At 36.5% G+C, this 891-nt stretch overlaps 1 protein-coding gene across 1 annotated transcript in view; it reads left to right on the top strand.

Annotated features, from left to right (window-relative positions):
* Positions 1-634, top strand: part of LOC108749979 (uncharacterized protein CG10915) — a 7,326-nt gene extending 6,692 nt beyond the window's left edge. Inside the window, exon 8 of the mRNA XM_018489105.1 lies at positions 107-634. Within this exon, the coding sequence (XP_018344607.1) occupies positions 107-121 (15 nt within the window). The 3' untranslated portion in view covers positions 122-634. The remainder of the gene's footprint in view (positions 1-106) is intronic.
* The last annotated feature ends 257 nt before the right edge of the window (positions 635-891 follow it).

The following is an 891-nucleotide window of genomic DNA, read 5'->3' as shown; positions in this document are numbered from 1 at the left end:
CACACACACACACACACACACACACACACACGTATATATACATACTCACATACGTAATATGCAATATGTGTTCAATATACAGAGCATCGTGTGAATGTGATTTCAGACAAAGCCGCGTTGATTTAGCGCTGAAAGAGAGAGAGAATAAAAGCGTACATACATTGCGATACATAATAGAAAAGAGAAAGAGAGACGCTACGTCGCGAAGGAATCTATGCTGGATCTGCACGGTGCAAGAGATTCCGTATTTGCAGGAGACCGTTTCTAAGATTGCCAAGGAGAGAGAAGCGAAAAGAAAGCGCTTTGTACATTTCAGATAGACTTTCGGTCTTTCGATAGATCGTTCTGCAAGGCGGTGCGTGTTGTATATTATGATTAGATCTTATCACGACCGGCGGCATCCGATGAAAAAATTCAAGATTCTATTCGTAACGGAATGGCATTCGTAGTTGTAATTGAAACAGCCGCGAAAACTAGAGATATTTCTCTGATATATGTAAGATAGCCGCTGTAGGTTCCTAGCTCGTTCTGTACGGACATTGATAATTATTGATAAACACGAATCGCTTTAGACAAGTACGCAACGTTAATACGACGCGAAGATTGTTAACGTCTGCAAAAACTTAAAGGCTCGATGTTGTATGATATATCAGCTCTGGTTAATTAGATTTTTTCGTGTCCTACTTGAGAAACGATAATACCAAATGAGTTGAATCCACCTCTTGCAAATTTTATTGGCTTTGTAAAAAATTTTTTTGGTATATACATATTTTTATATATTTATAAATTTATATGTATATGTGTATATATATATATATATTTCGCAATCTCTAGATATTTTTCCTCTACCTTTCGCCAGTATAATATGTACTAGATAGTACATAAAGTAAC

This window comes from Trachymyrmex septentrionalis, unplaced genomic scaffold (assembly GCF_001594115.1).
Source record: "Trachymyrmex septentrionalis isolate Tsep2-gDNA-1 unplaced genomic scaffold, Tsep1.0 scaffold32, whole genome shotgun sequence".
In the NCBI taxonomy this organism is placed as follows: Eukaryota; Metazoa; Arthropoda; class Insecta; order Hymenoptera; family Formicidae; genus Trachymyrmex; species Trachymyrmex septentrionalis.
The sequence above is the reverse complement of the archived record's forward strand: the minus strand, read 5'-3'. Positions and strand labels throughout refer to the sequence as shown.